The 15,545-nt window shown below is 58.1% G+C and overlaps 2 protein-coding genes across 7 annotated transcripts in view; both read left to right on the top strand.

Moving 5' to 3' along the window:
- Nucleotides 1-1,459: 1,459 nt before the first annotated feature.
- ARRDC1 (arrestin domain containing 1) lies at nt 1,460-9,880 on the top strand. 4 transcript variants are annotated; one of them, XM_058693379.1, is made up of 8 exons: nt 1,460-1,628; nt 7,434-7,544; nt 8,030-8,080; nt 8,181-8,335; nt 8,571-8,753; nt 8,851-9,027; nt 9,101-9,536; nt 9,613-9,880. In XM_058693379.1, the coding sequence occupies exons 1-8, from the start codon at nt 1,511-1,513 to the stop codon at nt 9,675-9,677; spliced, it is 1,296 nt and encodes a 431-aa protein (XP_058549362.1). In that variant the 5' UTR covers nt 1,460-1,510; the 3' UTR covers nt 9,678-9,880. The 4 variants fall into 4 exon arrangements, with proteins under 4 accessions (XP_058549362.1, XP_058549361.1, XP_058549363.1 ...); XM_058693378.1 differs by having other exon boundaries at nt 9,593-9,880; XM_058693380.1 differs by lacking the exon at nt 1,460-1,628 and adding an exon at nt 1,984-2,409 and having other exon boundaries at nt 9,593-9,880.
- A 3,338-nt stretch (nt 9,881-13,218) lies between these two features.
- Nucleotides 13,219-15,545, top strand: part of EHMT1 (euchromatic histone lysine methyltransferase 1) — a 153,184-nt gene continuing 150,857 nt past the window's right edge. Inside the window, exon 1 of one of the 3 annotated variants that reach the window (XM_058693370.1) lies at nt 13,219-13,328. In XM_058693370.1, the coding sequence (XP_058549353.1) occupies nt 13,266-13,328 (63 nt within the window). In that variant the 5' untranslated portion in view covers nt 13,219-13,265. The remainder of the gene's footprint in view (nt 13,329-15,545) is intronic. The other 2 variants (XM_058693371.1, XM_058693375.1) reach the window with 2 other exon arrangements.

Here is a 15,545-nt window from a genome sequence, read left to right as displayed (position 1 = left end):
CAGGGGATGGGTGGGTGACGGTGCAGAGTTGTATGGGGGCTCCATTTCTTGTGGCTTACTTATCTTAGCAGCAGCCAACAAATTCTCTCCCCCCCCCCCCCCCGAAAACACTTCCTTCTTGACTTCTGTTGTGGACATTGGGCCTTTTTGGGGTGCCCATAATCCTCCTTCTTCCCAGAGGGACCCTGAACTCCTTGTTCCGGAATTCCTCCATTTGCCTGGTATTGACAGAGAAATGCCTTAAGTGTGGCCAATCAGACCCCTCCCTCTCCCCCAACATCCGAATCCCAAGCAAGCCAGGCGGGCCGGTGCTGGCTGCACACTGCTGGCCCTTCCGGGCCTCAGGCCCCTCCTTTTCCTCAGCTTGGCCCAGTGGAATCCCCCCAGCCTATGAGCCTCTCTCCTTTTGCTGGAGGGCCAGGTGAGGTTTTTTGTGGCTTTCACTCAAAACCCTTGATGTCATCAGCACCCTGACTTACCATCTTCCAATAGGGGACTGAAAATCTTTAGTCTTCCTCAAACTCAATCGTACATGTACCTACCGAGCCTCTTAGATTCTGCTCCTCATGACTTTGTCCCATCCCCTAAGCAATTTATATCTAAGCCGGTTTTCTCCATCAGAAAATGCCACCCCATTCACGCAGGTGTTCTGGACAAAAACCCGGGCCACCCTGACGCCCTCCTTCAGGCGCTCCCACGCGTAAGGCGCCGCTGGGCGCCCTGCACTGCTCTGCGCAAGCAGCGCGTCCCTCGCGGGGCTCCCTCACGGGTCCGCCGTCCCCCACAGTCCCCGCTCCACAGGGACCTCTCAGGGCAGGTCAGAGGAGGTCCCACTCCCATCCCCGTCCCGGGGCGCCGCTCTCGAGCCTGGGGTGCCCGGACAGCCCGGCACCTCCGCCGGACGCTCGCTACCCAGCGACGCCCCCACCGGCACAGGTGTGCGCGGCCCCCATGGGGATCGCCCGGCTCTCCGCCGCCCGCCACCTCGCCATCCCGCACGGGGCCCGCCCCCCGTGACGTCCTTCCGCCGAGCGACGCGGGACCGCCCTCCGCAGCGAGCCCGCAGCGACCGGGCGGAGGCTGGGGAGGGGGCACCGGCCCGGCCCGCCCCTCGGCAGGTGAGCCGGCCGCGCTCCCCGGGGCCACCAGGGGGCGCCCGCGCGCCGGGTTCCCGCTAGCCGCGCCGTTATCCACCCCGCGGGCGGGCCCGCGTGGCGGGCGGGGAGGGCAGAGGCAGGGAGTTGGTGGTGGAGAGGAGGGGGAAGAGGCGGAGGACGGACCCTGGCAGGGCTCGGTGAAGGGCCGAGGAAGGCTGGAGCCCGGGGGCCGGGGGAAGAGCCGGCAGAAGAGGACCCTGGAGCTGGGGGCTGGCCGGGGAGGGTCGGGGGGCGGGCACAGGGGAGTGGGCGGGCCCGGCGGGGAGGGGCGGGGGCGGGGCCGGGAAGGCGGGGCTCGTAGCGCGGCGGCGGGAGGGGGCGTCAGTGCGCGGCCGCCCGGCCAGGGCGGCGGCATGGGGCGGGTGCAGCTCTTCGAGGTCTTCCTGAGCCACGGCCGCGTCGTCTACAGCCCTGGAGAACCGCTGGCGGGGGCCGTGCGCGTGCGTCTGGGGGCGCCGTTGCCCTTCCGAGGTGGGAGCGGGGTCCCCTCGGGGGAGGGCCGGGCCGGCGGGGCTCAGGTGGCTGCGCAGCACCTGCGGCAGGGCCGGGGCTCCCGGAAGCGGCAGCCCGTGGCACTGGGGCCTGGACCCGCGGAGCCTGTGGCGCCACCTGCCGCCCCCTCCCTTAGTCTCCCGCCGGCCTTGGGAGCCTTGGGCCCCGCCGGCTGCGGGGAGGACTAGGGTGCGGCCAGCCGGGCGGCGCAGAGCCGCCGGGGTGGGTGGCTGGTGGCAGTGGGGGCGGAGCAGGGAGGCCCGGGTGGCCCAGTCCTTCCGCATCTGCCCTTCCTGTTCTCTCCTCCCAGGGTCGGCTAGAGTCGGGGGCAGGGGTTAGATCCTGCCCACCTTGCCGAAGGCCACTCTGACTTGGATACATGCACGCCCCCGACCCTCCCTGCCAGTTCTGCAGGGTCCGCTGAGCCCCGCCCCTGCTGGGCCCTCACCTGGAGCCCGGCCCACGTTGGGCTTTCTCTCCCCACATGCCCAGGCCCCTGGCGCAGGCCCTCCCTCCTCGCGGTCCCGCGGCATACCCGCTTCCACCCAGGCTGAGGTTTGGCCTTGTGAGCTGGGAGGGTCTTGCTCATCCCTCCGTGACCCAGGCCTTCAGCCCAGTGAGCGTCTAGGAGCTGAACCCGAGCCCTGCTAGCCGGTCCTTTGCTCGCACAGGCATTTGGGACTTTGGGACTGGAAGTTAGCTTGCTGCTGCGGTCATCCCTAGGGCTCTCTGCAGGTGCTGGCCTTATCTGCCATCTGAGGTATGGACAGGGCTCTGGATGGGACTTCAGCGTTCAGCCCTCAGGGTGCAGTGAGCAAAGCTGCAGCCCCGGGGCCTCTATGCCCGATCACTGGCTGTGAGTGCAAGGCTGTGTGTGAGGGTTTTCCTGCTGGGGTGCTTCTCCACCTTGGCGTGCTTGGCCAAAACCATAGCCGTCAGGCATCGCTCTGGACCTTGATCCTCTGGGCGTTAGTGTGGTTGACTGCTCAGTGCTTCTGGTGCCTACTGAGGACTGAGAGCCACTGCCCACCTTTCTGGGCAGCTGCTGCCCCTGTCCTGGATGGGTCTGACCCTTGACGTTTCTGTGTTTGAGGCCGCAGGGCTCTAGAAAGAAACTGAGTGGGTGTAGATGCTTCTGGTCAGGTGTCTGGCCTAGTGGGGCCTCCCCCTGATGACTGTTGTCTCCTTTCTTGTCTCCTTAGTTGGAGTTTGGAGTTTGAGTGGGGGTAGTTATGTTTGTGGCAGGGGGCCCTTTGACAGTGCAGCCCTTCCCTGGGGCACAAGTGACAGGTGAGAGGTGTCATGGGGCTGAGGGAGAGCCCAGGGTGCAGGAAGGAGGGGCAGGCTTGTGGCTGGGGGGACAACCACTGTGAGACCCCATGCAGAGCTCACTGCCTCGCTCATCCGCCCAGTCATGTTCCCATAGCAAACACACCGTTACTGACTAGAGCAAAGGGATGGCCTGGCCTGGGCAGAGCCCCCAGCAACCATGTGATAGGTGAGATGTGGGTGAATGGACAGGGCATAGGATACCAAGGGAGCCCCTGGTGATGGTCCTGATGGTAAATGTACTAGCCGAGCCCCTGATTAGGAGAGGGAAGATGGGGGTATCGGCCAAAAAGCAGATGGATAGTGACTTCAAGCCAGAGGGGTTATTCTTCAGATTGTCCCCAGGGGCCTAAATGGAATGTGGGTGCTGGGGCTGCTCTAAGGCTTCCTCTAGCCCTAGCTGGGTGTGGGAAAGGCAAGGCTGTGGTTCTTTCATTCTTAAAAAAAATCTTTTTTAATGTTTATTTATTTTTGAGCTAGAGACAGAGCATGAACGGGGGGAGGGTCAGAGAGAGAGGGAGACACAGAATCAGGCTCCAGGCTCTGAGCCGTCAGCACAGAGCCCGACGTGGGGGGCGCCTGGGTGGCTCAGTCGGTTAAGCGTCCGACTTCCGCTTGGGTCACGATCTCACGTTCCGTGAGTTCCAGCCCCGCGTCGGGCTCTGTGCTGACGGCTCAGAGCCTGGAGCCTGTTTCGGATTCTGTGTCTCCCTCTCTCTCTGCCCCTCCCCCGTTCATGCTCGGTCTCTCTCTGTCTCAAAAGTAAATAAACGTTTAATTTTTTTTTTTTTAACGTTTATTTATTTTTGAGACAGAGAGAGACCGAGCATGAACGGGGGAGGGGCAGAGAGAGAGGGAGACACAGAATCTGAAGCATCTTTCATCTTAAGATACCTGTTCAGCTCCTGTTACCAGCCAGTGATGCAACAGGGAGGCCCTCCACCCCTCTGGGAGGACATGGAGGTGGCGAGGACAGCAGGTCTTTCCTGGGGGGCTCCTAGTCTTACCCACTAAATACTTGTCTGAGGAGGGACAGTGATGATTTGCACTTCAGCTATGAGGGCACTGGCTGTCCTCAGAGCTACTGTAGAAAGCTGGGGAAGGAACTGGTTTCCTGGAGCCCAAGTCCAGCTGAGCCTGAGGCTGGGGGTCACACGGGGGTGCACTCTTTTCTGACATTGAGGGAGGGTGGTACCCAGACGACAGCAGTGGTCAGCTCCCAGCTCTGTCAGTTCCCTGAGCTGTCACTGTAGGCCAGACACCATTCTCCCCACCTCCCGTGGACCAACTCTACAAACCGCCAGAGCAACCCTGAGAGGTGGGCACCATTATTATTGTCATGTTTCAGATTTGGACACAGGACAGACGGAAGTGCCTCACAGGCCAGAGCTTTAGTGAAAAGATGTGGCAAAAGGTGGGCTGCTGTGGATTTTTGGGAGCTGGTGGAGGTGGGCGAGACCTTTGGGACCAGAATGAAGAGTGATGGCAGGTGGTGCAAGGGAGGAGGGCTACTGGACAGGGGAGGGCTGGCTGGGGAGGAAAGTTCTAGAAGTCTCTCTGGAACACAGTCCACATGATGATGTTCCTTAGAGAACTGGAGCAGCCCCAGACCCACTGTTAGAACTGAAACACTTTGAAACCTAGATGGTACAGCAGGGCTTGTTTCTGTTGGCGGAGGCTGTCCCTTCCCAGAACATACCTCCCCTGTCCTGTGGCTGTGCTGCCACCCATCACACTGGTGATGGTCATGGTCTCCTGCGGGAGCAGATCCCCCCCTGCAGGAGGTGGGAGGGAGAAGCCTGCTGTGTGTATCTGTCCCCTGCACCTCCATTGTTCTCCTGTGGAGGAGAGTGCACAGGAACAGGCTGTTTGACTCCAAGACAGTGATTGGAAGCTGCTCATTCAGGCAAGGTCTCTGAAGAGGCTTAGGCATGTGTGCAAAAAGAGGCTCTTTGCCTGCACATTGGGAAGGTCATAGAACTTGCCCCCACCCGGAATACCCCAAGGGTCGATTTGATACTGTTTGTTTTTCTAGGGTCAGGTGACCCCATGGCTTGTTCACCGGAATTTTGGGGGCCAAGTTCAGTCTGGGTGGGTGACTGTTTTAACCATCCTGCTGTTGGACGTGGGCTATGCCTAGATAGTCCTCAGTACCAGTATTGCTCGAAGCTCTTGGGTAGCTAGGGTGGATTCTTTTTTTTTTTTTTAATGTGTATTTATTTTTGAGAGAGAGCACAAGTAGGGAATGGGCAGACAGAGAGGGGGACAGAAGATCTGAAGCAGGCTCTGGGCTGACAGCAGTGAGCCCGATATGGGGCTTGAACTCACAAACTGTGAGATCATGACCTGAGCCGAAGTCGGACTCTCATCCCATTGAACCACCCAGGTGCCCTATAGGGTGGATTCTAAGAACTGTTGAGTCCCCTGGTATGTGTGTGTAAGATCACAGCAGATCTTCCTGGTGCTTTTTCAGGGCCCCTGTAGTAGCCTACAGTTTGATCACCATAAAGGAGTGTGCTTTCCGTCTCCTAACACGTGTCAAAATATTTAATATCTGCCAGTCTGATGGGTTAAAATGGTAACTCATATGAGCCTCTCTGATTTCCACTGAGGTTGGACGTCTGTTCTTGTCTGTTTCTATGTAAAAGTTTCTATATAACAAGTCACTCCTAAGTCAAGTTGTTTAAAATGGCCATCTTACTATGACCCACAGTGCTGTGGATTAGGAATTTGGGCAGAGTGATTCTTCAGCTGTGTGTGCCATCCATTGGGGGTCACTTGACGGTTTTCAGCTGGCACTGGGCCAATCTGGGGACCACTTAACTCCTTTTGGCATACTGTGCTGGTCCCAGCGTTCGTAGGACAGCCAGATTCAAGGGAGAGTGCACCCCCTCCATGGGGAGTGTTAAAGTTATGTGGCATCTGGAATTGTCACACTTCCCGTCCTTGTTCTGTTCACTCCCGTCGTGTTTCTCTTGGGCTGTGTTGGTCTATAGGAGCATCACTGATGTCCCAGATTTCTGGGGTGGGAACAATTCTGGGTCTGGCCCTAGGAAGGGATGGCTGATGGAGTGTGGATTAGAAATCAGGATCCAGGGGCGCCTGGGTGGCTCAGTTGGTTGGGCAACCGACTTCGGCTCAGGTCATGATCTCACAGTCCGTGGGTTCGAGCCCCGCGTCGGGCTCTGTGCCGACAGCTCGGAGCGTGGAGCCTGTTTCAGATTCTGTGTCTCCCTCTCTCTCTGACTCTGTCTCTCTATGTCTTAAAAATAAATAAAACGTCAAATAAAAAAAAATTAAAAAAAAAAAAATCAGGATCCAGTCACAGGCAGTGCCAACAGGGGTGGAGGATGAGCCAAGGGTTCACGGTGGGGGGAAAGCCCGGTGGTCTGTGGATGGTTAACAGGAGGCCTGTTTGGCAGGATGGAGTCAGCCTGGGGAGACATGAACATGGCTGGCGTGGCTGGCTCCTGGCCCTGGACACTTGGGATACCAGGTTCCTCCTGCCTGGTGGCTCTGTCAGGAGGCCGTCAGATTCTGAGTCACCTTGCCCTCACTGGACCATCGAGTTGGGAGGAAGAGGAGGGGCTGGGCAGGGAGGCTAACATCTTTGGCCTTGACTCAGCACGGGGCAGGGAAAGAAGTGGAGCTGCAAGGAGTGAGAGTCACTGAGCTCCCAGCCCCTCTCTGCTTGGTTCTCCAGCCGTGCTGTCTTCTTGGTTGTCCAGCCACAGCCTGTGACCATAGTGGTCTCTGGGCATATGTCCATTAGAGTGAGGAATTTGAGTTCCCGACCACAGAAAGGTGGGGTGACCTCTGCTTCTGGTCTGGGTGCTTCCACGGGAGAGTCGGGGAGAGGACGGAACCATCTCTTGATGTTGAAAACCAGTCCTCCTGGGCAGCACTGGTCCAGGAGGTCAAGGGTGTCCTCACCTGCCAGTGTGCCAGACTGTCGGGTACCTTATCCGCTCAGGCAGGTCTGACCACATTCCTGTGTCATGAGGGTGAGCAGTTCGTTTCCTGGAGCATAAAGGGGTGCCTCCCAGCCTAGCTGACCTGCCTGTGAGGCAGCAGGAAGTAGGGTTGGAGGTCAGCGGCTCCCATGGGCTTCTGTTCATCATTGGTGTCCCAAGCATGCCCTATAGGCAGCTAAGTCTTCACAGGTCTGGTGGGCCCAGGGGTGGCTGGGAACAGAGGTTAGCAGGCTGGGGTTGTCCTGTTCTGGGCTTCAGGACAGATGTAACTCTGTGCCTCATTGCCGTGGGAGCACTGTACTGGGAGTACCGCAAGATGGAGGATGGACAGGAGGCATCCTCTGGAGAGCAGCAGGCCACTTGCTGTGGCCTTTAGTGCTACACCTTTAGTGCTGCAAGCCCTACCTAAGTCTCTGTGGTGGGGGCAGGGAGGGGTCGAGGACAGTAGCTGGCTGGGACTCACGCCATCCCCCCCTTGCAGCCATCCGAGTGACCTGCATGGGTTCCTGCAGGGTGTCCAACAAGGCCAATGATGCAGCGTGGGTAGTGGAGGAGGGCTACTTCAACAGTGCGCTGTCGCTGGCTGACAAGGGTGAGTTTGGGAGACTGTACTTGGCCTCACTGTGCATAGTGACCCCGCCCAGGGCAGACCTTGGTTGAGTGTGGGGCCCGTCTGTCCACCCTACCTCCCCATCAGGCTTCTGGGACCCCCGTGCTGGCTCACCCTCTAGCACTGCTTGGCATCCTGATGTATTTCTCTCCCCATCAGGCTCTGGGTATTGCCTGATAGGGGTTGGGTGGCTGAAGGGGGCCAGTTTCTTCTTGATTTGGGTGGGCTCTAGCTCCTGGAACAGCCCCATCTCCCTTTCCTGTTCAAGCCAAGATCTTGCATCACTTCCTTTGCCCAGGCTGCAGCCCGTTGCTGCTGTCGTGCCTGGAGTCAGAGGCTGGGAGACCCAGTAGCCAGAGTCCGTGTGAGCTGGTCAGCTGCAGGGCCTGCTTCCAACCTGTGTCCTGTGGTGTCACCTCAAGGGTCCTGAGCCCCCTCTCCCCTACACCCCCCTCCTGTCTCTGCAGGAAGCCTGCCCGCTGGAGAGCACAACTTCCCCTTTCAGTTCCTGCTTCCTGGTAAGAGCCCAGCCTTGCCTGGCCAGGCCTCTTGGTGACAGTTGGTGGACAGGAGGTGGGGCAGGGGGCAGTTGGGTGCCATTCCCTGCTCTCTCTCCAGCCACAGCGCCAACGTCCTTTGAAGGCCCTTTTGGGAAGATTGTACACCAGGTGCGGGCCACCATCGACACACCACGTTTTTCCAAGGATCACCAGTGCAGCCGTGTGTTCTATATCTTGAGCCCCCTGAATCTGAACAGCATCCCTGACATCGAGGTGAGGATGGAGCGGTGGTCTCCTGGGTGGTCCCCACCTTTGCCGGATGTCCTGTCCTCAACTAAGATGAGGTGGCCGGGCTCTAGAAGAGCAGCGGCCTCTCTGTCCCGAGCTAACTGTGCTGTGCCTGGGGGGCAGGGGATAGCAGGGCACAGGGGGCTTGTTCAGCGAGAGGCCTTAGGGATCTAGGCTGCCCACGCCCACCAAACCCCCTCACGACTGCCCTCCCCTCAAGCAACCCAACGTGGCCTCCACCACCAAGAAGTTCTCCTACAAGCTGGTGAAGACGGGCAGCGTGGTCCTCACCGCCAGCACCGACCTCCGTGGCTACGTGGTGGGCCAGGTGCTGCGGCTGCAGGCTGACATCGAGAACCAGTCAGGCAAGGACACCAGCCCTGTGGTAGCCAGTCTGCTGCAGGTCAGAGTCCCCTCTGACTGTCAGGGCCTGTCCCCATGGGACCAGAGGAGGGGTAGGTGCCTGGCCTGCCCAGGCTCACAGGCTGGCCCTTCCCCAGAAAGTATCCTACAAGGCCAAGCGCTGGATCTATGATGTGCGGACCATCGCAGAGGTAGAGGGTGCAGGTGTCAAGGCCTGGAGGCGGGCGCAGTGGCAAGAGCAGATCCTGGTGCCTGCCCTGCCCCAGTCAGCCCTGCCAGGTTGCAGCCTTATCCACGTGGACTACTACTTGCAGGTGCTGGGGGTTGGAGGGAGCGGGGTGGGAAGGGGGGGCAGGTGGCCTAGCCTCACTCTCCCATCCTCCCCAGGTCTCCCTGAAGGTGCCTGAAGCCACCGTGACCCTTCCTGTCTTCATCGGCAATATTGCTGTGAACCACGCCCCGCTGAGCCCCCGGCCAGGCCCAGGGCTGCCTCCTGGGGCCTCAATCCCGGTGGTGCCCTCCGCACCGCCCCAGGAGGAGGCGGAGGCTGCGGCTAGCAGCCCCCACTTTGCAGACGCAGTCTCCCTCTCCACGAAGAGCCACTCACAACAGCAGTCACTACCTGCCACCTTCGGCTCTGTGCCTGCTGCCCCTGAGCCCCGCCCTCAGGATGGCAGCCCTGCTCCCCACCCACTGCCCCCTCCCTTGTGCATCTCTACAGGTGCCACTGTCCCCTACTTTGCAGAGGGTTCAGGAGGGCCAGTGCCCACCACCAGTACCTTGATCCTGCCCCCAGAATACAGCTCATGGGGTTATCCCTACGGTGAGTGAGAGGCCTGGGGTCTGGCTGGGGGAGAGGGCCCCATGAGCCCCTTGCAGACTTTGCTCTTTCCCCGCAGAGGCCCCGCCATCCTATGAGCAGAGCTGTGGCGGTGCAGATCCCAGCCTGACGCCCGGGAGCTGACCCTGTGCCGCCTTTTCCGGGTGGGCTGACCTCTGCCCTGGGACCGGGCGCCCAGGGCCTCGTGCCTTTGCTCCTGGCCCGGCCCGGCGTACTCAGGACCTGCTGCTGCCCGGCCGTTCCTCGCAGCCTCCGCCTCGGGACCAGCCTCTCCCCGGGGACCTGGGCCTAGAGAGATGGAGTGTAAATAAAGCGCTTCATTTGTAGAGCTGGGCACAGGCCAGCCTCTCTGGCGCCCTCCTCCAGCTCAGTGCGCGGCGGCCTAACCCTGGGGGCCTCCCTAGGCGCGCGCCCTCCAGGCCCTGCTCCTCTCTTGGTTCTGGGCCCCTGGCTTCTGGGTCTCCCAGTCCCTTCCTGGGCGCGTGCCCCTCTCCTCGGTTATGGGCCCATCCTTCCTGGTGCCTAGGGCTGGAAGACAGGCTGGGGGAGCGGGACCAACCAGCGTGGGCCGGTTAACTTCAACTCGAGCCCGGCTGGCCTTCGCTTTTATGGTTCTGCTTAAGGATGTGCCCTTCAAGCCGGGCTTGCATGTCTGGGGCCTTGGCATTAATTTAAAATGTATTTGTAACGTGGGGAGACCACCCCTGTTCCGTTTGGTTGTCACAAACCTTGGACTTTCCCCTCTAGCACCCATCATTCCGGGGAACGGCTCAGACCTCCTTGTCAGAGGAAATCCCTTGGGGGATGAGGAGGAGGGCTTGCCCAAGCCTCTGCCTCTTGTGCTATTCCCTTATCCTTGGCCTCAAGTCTCAAGTCCCTGCTGTTATCACTGCTACTCTGGCTGTGAGGGATACTGTTGCTCACCTCTCATCCAAGTGTGAACACAAGGCCAAGGCCACACCTGCTCCTGAGGTCCCCTTCAAATGCCTGTTGCCTAGGATCCAAGGAACCCAAGAACAAATAAAAACCGGGTTCGGAAGAGCAACGTTTACCAAAGGGACATCTGCAGATGTTCCAGGGCTGAGGGGAGGGTCTGTAAATGCCCAACGGGGCCAATGATTGTGGACTGTGCTTTAGGAAATAATGGAGGTGTGGTTAAGATAAGACTTTGGGTTCAAATTCCCTATCTGCCATATGGTGAGGGAGTGACTGGATAGGTGTCTGTTACCTTAATCTACAAGACATTTATGGGATTATGAGAAGACATATTGAGCTCCTGCCCATTTACTTCTTGTACACTTAACAGTCCAGAAGTGCAAAATTTGGGCCTGGTGACCTAGCTGTCATTCTCCAGTTCGGGCTTCCACTCCTGGGTCCAGAGTGGCCATTCCAGATTTCACCATCACCCAGTTTACTGGGCCTGCACCTCTAACTTCTTGGGGGGGGGGGGGGAGTATAGGCTGGGAAGTAGATTCTATCATTTGTGCAAACATCCACCCAGCTACCTTTGACAGTTGGAAATGTGCTCTTTAGTCAGGTAGCCACGTACCCAGCTAAAACGTTACTCTTTGTTGGACAAGGAGAGGATAAACATTGGAGAAAAGCTCAAAATATGCCACAAGGAGGATAATCTGCAAACCATCTGCTAGTGGTGGCCTCATAGTTGAAAATGTGCCTGGGTTTCAATCCTGTCTCTGCCTCTCAATAGTCAGGTAGTCTTGAGGGCACTCAACTCTTTTGCTTTGGTTTCCTCACTCAGAACGTGGGTAAGAGTCTTGCCTCTCAGGACTGATGTGATGGTTCACATGGCATGTGTTAAAAACTGCACTTAACATAAATGATCAATGATCATACAAGGATAGGGCGGGTTGGGCTGACAGAGCAAAATGGGAGCATATCCTACTTCTGACGCATTGACTTACGGTCAGTGTTTGCCTGGTAAAGGATTTCTTCTCCACATCTTATTCACTCAACAAGTATTTATTTTTTTTCTCCTGCACGCCAAGCATTGTCATAAGCACTAAGGCGTATAAGATAAAAGTCCCTGACTTTCTGGACTTACATTTTAATGGGAAAGACAGACAATATAACAGTGGAGTGCCAAGGAGTAAAATAAAGCAAGGAAGTTCTGGGGTGCAGTATTGTTTTTGGTAGGGAGGTAAGGGAAGGCTTTCCTGAAGAGGTGGTATTTGAGACCCAGCCATGGCAGAGAACTGAGCCACACATACCTGAGATAAAAGCGTTTCAGGGAAGGGACAGACTAGAGCCCAAGGCAGGAGTGGAGATGGAGAGTATGCTGCCAGAGTTAGGTGTGAGTGGAGGTGAGTTAAATTGGGCCGTACAGGTCATGACTACTGAGCTTCCAGTCTTGAGGCTCCAAACAGTCAAGGGTCCCAAGCCTGTTAGGAGCTGACTTAGGTTGCCCCAAAGAAACAGGGAAGATTTCCTAGGTACTTACAGTCGTCCATTTCCTCCTTTGCACCTGTGTGACTGTCAATGTCCACCTTAGTAGAGTAATTTTTCTGGAGTCCCATGAGAGTGAGCCCGCATGTGCGAGGGGGTGGAGCAGGTTAGCCTTCAACTCAGAGCCTCCTCAGTTCTTGTTGCAAAGACCGGTGAGAGAACCTCAGTTTCAGTCTATACATCTTTCTTCAACTGCCAGAAGATGATAGAATTCAGTCTGACCATGGCGGAGGGCGGGTGGCGAAGCCAGTTTATGTGATGCTGTCCATGAAGGCGGTTGGGTGTGCTGAGATCTTCCCCGTGCAAAACTGGGAGGCAGGCTGCTGGGTAGGTGCCGATTCAAGGAGCTTGGGGTGATCAGGGAGGCTGCCCAGGCTGGGAACACCTAACTGGAGAACCCCGTTCCTAGCGGGGGGCAGTCTTCCTCATTGGGACAATCCCCATTCCACCCCCAGCCTTCCAATCAGAACACTGTCCCCATCCAGAGCACACTTTCATAGCGGGCCACCTTCCCTAATCAGTGCATACTCTCCCATAGAAGAAACGGACCCTGGCCAGAGCACCCACCAGCTGTGACATTACCCCTAATCAGGGCACCTCTCCTAACCGATGCACCCCAAACGGAGGCAAGTCTCCTCATAGAGACATCCTCCCAAAGTTGGGGCAATCCTCCCGTCGGAACATTCCCCTCCCCCCCATCGGGGCAGCCTTCTCAGTCGGCACACAGTCGGCACCCACTCCTAGCAGGACACAACCCCAACCCCCCCTCCCCCCCCCCCCAGCCGGGGAACCCCCACCACCGGGCACAACCCGTAAACACCCTCTAGGTGGGCATTCACCCCAACCAAGACCCGCCCCACCATGCCGGGAATACCCTCGAACCCGGGCACCGCCCTAGGACGCAAGTCAGGATCCGCCTTCTGGGAAGGCCGACGGAATCAATGTGTGTCCGGGGTTAAAGGTCAGGGGTCCTTCTCCACCCCGGCCAGCCCACCAGAATGCCCACGTAGAAGGAAAAGATATTTGCGAAAACCGGAGGACGACGCTTGGCCGCCGCGACACCTCCGGAAGATCGCTGCGTCCGGCCCCGCCCCCCACCTCTCCCGCGCGCGTCGGTTCCGGTCGGCGCAGGCCCGCGCCACGGACGCCGCACGCCGGGCTGCAGTGCGCAGGTGCGGGCGCGGGCGCAGGCGCAGACGCGCGTAACCAGCCCCGCCCCGCCCTGAGCCGCGAGGCGCGGGCGGGGCGATGGCGCGCGGGAGGGGCGGGGCCACGCTGCGGGCCCGGGCCATGGCCGCCGCCGATGCCGAGGTGAGGAGCGGGGCGGCGGGCCGGCGGCGGCGGGGGCGGCGGGCGCGGAGCCGGCGGGCGCGGAGCCGACGGGCGGGCGGGCGTACGGGCAGGCGGGGGCGCCGAGCCGGCGGGGGCCGGGCGGGCCCGCGCCTCCCCGCCGCCGCCGCCGCCGCCGCCGCCGCGCCTCAGGCCGAGGCCGGGCCGAGGCCGCCGGCGTCCGGGCCGCGCCGCGCGGGGCGCGCTTTGTGCGGCCGGCTGGCGGGGGGCGGCCGGCGGGCGGGGGGCGGCGGGCGGCGGGCGGGGCGCGCGGTGAGGGCCGGCCGCCCGCGTCCGCGCCGCCGCCCCCGCGCGCCCCGGGCCTCGGCCGGGAGCCCCGCTGAAGGGGCGGAGGACAAAAGGGAAAGTGGGGCGAGCCGGCCAACTTCGCGGCGCGAGCCGAGGCGAGGCCGTCCGCTCCCGGCGCCTCTCCTGCGCCCCGCTGACCTTTCACTTTGTTCCGAATAGGATGGCACCGTCTTTAACGAAAAGTTGGCCGGCCCGGCGCGCTTCTCCCCAGACAATGCTGCCCAGCCCTGGCGGCTGTCAGAAGCAGGAATGCACGACTTCAGTTTATTTCTAAACAAACTGCCTAAGCGGGCTTTGGATATAAAAAAGTTCCCATTCTCTTGTAAATGCTGTGTAGTCTTCCCTTTTGCTAATTCTCAAGGATAGTTTGTTTCCTAGCTTGTAGCAGCAGAGAAAGCAAACTCTTCTGAGATGGACCACTAGCTTCCCACTGAAGGGAAAAGCAAGCAGGAGGCAGTGTGCCCGTGGAAATGCAGAAATAGTGCGGTCTTCCGGCTGACATAAGGGACCGGTTTGGAAAAAAGTGGTGATCTAAAAGTTTTTCTCTGAAAGTGCTTTCATGCGTGGTAACAAATGCGGAGACTTCTAAAGATCAGAAAGCAAAGGTGTAGTAAGGAGCTGATACGATAACCTGGTGCAGAGTAACGGATGGTCTTTTTATTCATCTTTTTTCCTGCATTTTTGGGAGTGTTGATAGTAAGCTGCGGGGTGCAGGGAATTTTTGAAATTCAGTGCAAGGAGTGCTAATTGAATTCCTACCATACCTTCAAGGAATGTATTAGGCTCTGGACCAAGTGGGTAAATTAGTTAACTTTAAAAGTCACTTCCCAGTTTGTAGGAGAGAAGATGTACAGTGATTGATGGTATGTATTGAGCGCTTGCTGTGACTCAGGGTGCTGACTTGCTTACTTTGGGTAAGTTCTCTCATTTAGGTTTCTCTGCTCTGTGCAGCAGGTACTGTTATTTCCTAGTTAGCAGACGAGGAAAACAAGACTTAGAGGAGATTGAATGACTTGGCCTAGTCAGTTATAGTACTCGCACTTTTTCGGTGTTTGGCACATAGTAGGTTTTTCATAAATAATTGACGAGCAGGTGACCCCAGATGGCTCTCATTCCACAGGCAGCCTTGAATAGAGACCTTGACTGAACCAGTGATAATGACGGCCTGTGTTCACTAAGCCCTTACCTGTGTCCCGTCCTGGTATAGTGCTTTGCATGAATTCACTCATTAAAGCCTAACAGCGATCTTCTGAGGTGGGTACTGTTACATTCCTATTTGCAGGTGAAGAAACAGGCAGAGTGCATCCCAGGGTTTCAGAGCTTATGCCAAAGATGGATGCAGACAGTTTGGCCTGAGAGCCTGTGTTCATTGTTCATTTAAACATGTGCTGTATCTTTGGTGGTCCCTTTCCGTCAATAAAAGCTCTGGGTTTAGAGTCATGATTTTAAGTGTTTATTGTGGAGGTGCGTGATAGGGTAAGGGGCCTTCTGGACGGTGGGTAGGCAAGGATCATCTGTTGCCACTAAATCTGGGCAATGGTTACTGGATCAGGGTGGCCACATGATTGAACCAGCAAAGTGAACACTTGAAACTTACCAAATTGCGTGTTTATTCTTTTCTCTTTTTCTTGACCTAGAGAGAGAGTCACCACTTTTTCACGCTAAAGATTAGTGGAGTATATCCCCTGCCCCCATTTTGTTGATTAGTAAGTGGGGGCTCTTGGGATTTAATGTGTATTCGGTATTGCCTGGGACCAGAGCACAGGGCAGTCACTTGACTTAAGGCTTTTGACCCAGGGATGTCACCTTTCAGCTGGAGGGCCTTCCCAGGCAGATTGTATGCTTTCCTAGCAGGGTATCTACTGTGTATCTCTTTCTTTATTATTTTTT

The sequence above is a fragment of the Neofelis nebulosa genome, chromosome 12, assembly GCF_028018385.1.
Source record: "Neofelis nebulosa isolate mNeoNeb1 chromosome 12, mNeoNeb1.pri, whole genome shotgun sequence".
NCBI lineage: Eukaryota > Metazoa > Chordata > Mammalia > Carnivora > Felidae > Neofelis > Neofelis nebulosa.
Note: the sequence above shows the minus strand (reverse complement) of the source record. Positions and strands in the feature narration are given on the sequence as shown.